At 50.0% G+C, this 1521-nt stretch overlaps 1 protein-coding gene across 1 annotated transcript; it reads right to left on the bottom strand.

Annotated features, from left to right (window-relative positions):
- Window positions 1–414, bottom strand: PFN3 (profilin 3). Its single transcript, XM_007952954.2, has one exon. The coding sequence runs from the start codon at window positions 412–414 to the stop codon at window positions 1–3; it is 414 nt and encodes a 137-aa protein (XP_007951145.1).
- Between the last annotated feature and the right edge of the window lie 1107 nt (window positions 415–1521).

Here is a 1521-nt window from a genome sequence, read left to right on the forward strand (position 1 = left end):
CTAGGTGCCTTGCTTGCGGAGCCCGCGAATCAGCTCATGCACTGTCTTGTTGAGAATGCCCCCGTGCACGCCGCGCCGGCCCATGAGCACGAGGAGCGAGCGTGGCGTGTGGCCCACGCAGACTGCGCGCCCGTCCAAGCCCTTGGTGCGCGCGTCCAGCACACCGTCGTCTTCGGCCAGCAAGTGGTCTCGGATGACGCAGCAGCGGCGGCCCGCCACACTCAGGCCAGTCTGCAGGAAGGTACGCCGGTCTGGCCCGGTGAGAATGCCCACCTCCTGCGGCGAGATGGCCGCCAGCAGGCCCCCCGGCCGCGATGCCCACACGCAGCGATTGTCTGAGTGGCCCACGATGGCCACGTCGTCGATGCGCTGGTCCCGCAGCACTGCACCGATGTAGCCCTTCCAGTCACCCATCCTGACTGAGCTCGCCCTCCGCCTTGCATTCCCAAGGGATGTACGGCTGCGCCTGGAACGCTGGAGGCACTGTGACATAGTAGGAAGGCTGTGACATAGTAGGAAGGCTGTGACGTATAGGCCTCAGAAGTCACAACTAGAGATGCATGTGCGGGTGGAGGAAAAGGCGTTTGAAACTTACGCCAGGTGACAGTCTACAGTTTGCAGGTAGAAGGGAATTGCTTAAGAGTCCAACTTAATCAGCTTTAGTTCTCTTTATAACTAGATAGTGCACTAGGTAACAAAAGTTTTAATATACTATGTTGACAAAAACCGACAAACTGGGTGCCTGCAAAACTGAATCATGACCAAAAGGAAGCAAAAAAAATTGTTCAGAATTCATTTGTTATTTTCATGGTTTAAAAATATGAAAAGTTTTATAGTTCCAAACTACGTTAAATCTACGGTTACACTGGGAAGAAAAAAAAAATCCAACTTAAATGGCCCAGGAAGCCCAGTACTCATGGGTTTAAAAACAAAAAAGCAAGGTGTGGAGGTCTGCACAATGGGATCCCTTGTCCTATGAGTATGCCATTCAACCCCTAGACTGTGAATCTCAAATGTTACCAAGCTTTAGAATCCCCTGGAAGACTGTGAAAAGAGCTCTGGTGGTACAGTGCCTAAGGCATTTGACTACTAACCCTAAGGTTGGTGGTTCAAACCCACTAGCCACTCCCAGGAAGGAAGCAGGGGCAATCTATTTCCAAAAAGATTTACCGCTTTGGAAAACCAATGGAGGTCGCTATGAGTTGCAATAGACTTGATGGCAGTGGGTTTGGTTTTTCGTTTTGTTTTGAAGGCTGTGAAACAGATTGGTAGGCCCCACACTGGAGTCCTCGATTCATAGGATGGGGTTTGCCCCGAGAATTTTCATTTCTAGCAAGTTCTCTGACAGCATTGTATTTCAGGACAGATCTTGAAACATCCTTTGTGATGATGAATGCCACGCCATTCCTTTTCAAACTGTCATTCCCGGCATACTAGATCATATGGTTGTCTGATTCAAAATGGCCAAAACTAGTCCATTTCAGCTCACTAATGCCGAGGATATCAATCTTTCTGCATTCC

The sequence above is a fragment of the Orycteropus afer genome, unplaced genomic scaffold (assembly GCF_000298275.1).
Source record: "Orycteropus afer afer isolate SDZICR_OR568_19922 unplaced genomic scaffold, OryAfe1.0 scaffold00366, whole genome shotgun sequence".
Classification (NCBI taxonomy): domain Eukaryota; kingdom Metazoa; phylum Chordata; class Mammalia; order Tubulidentata; family Orycteropodidae; genus Orycteropus; species Orycteropus afer.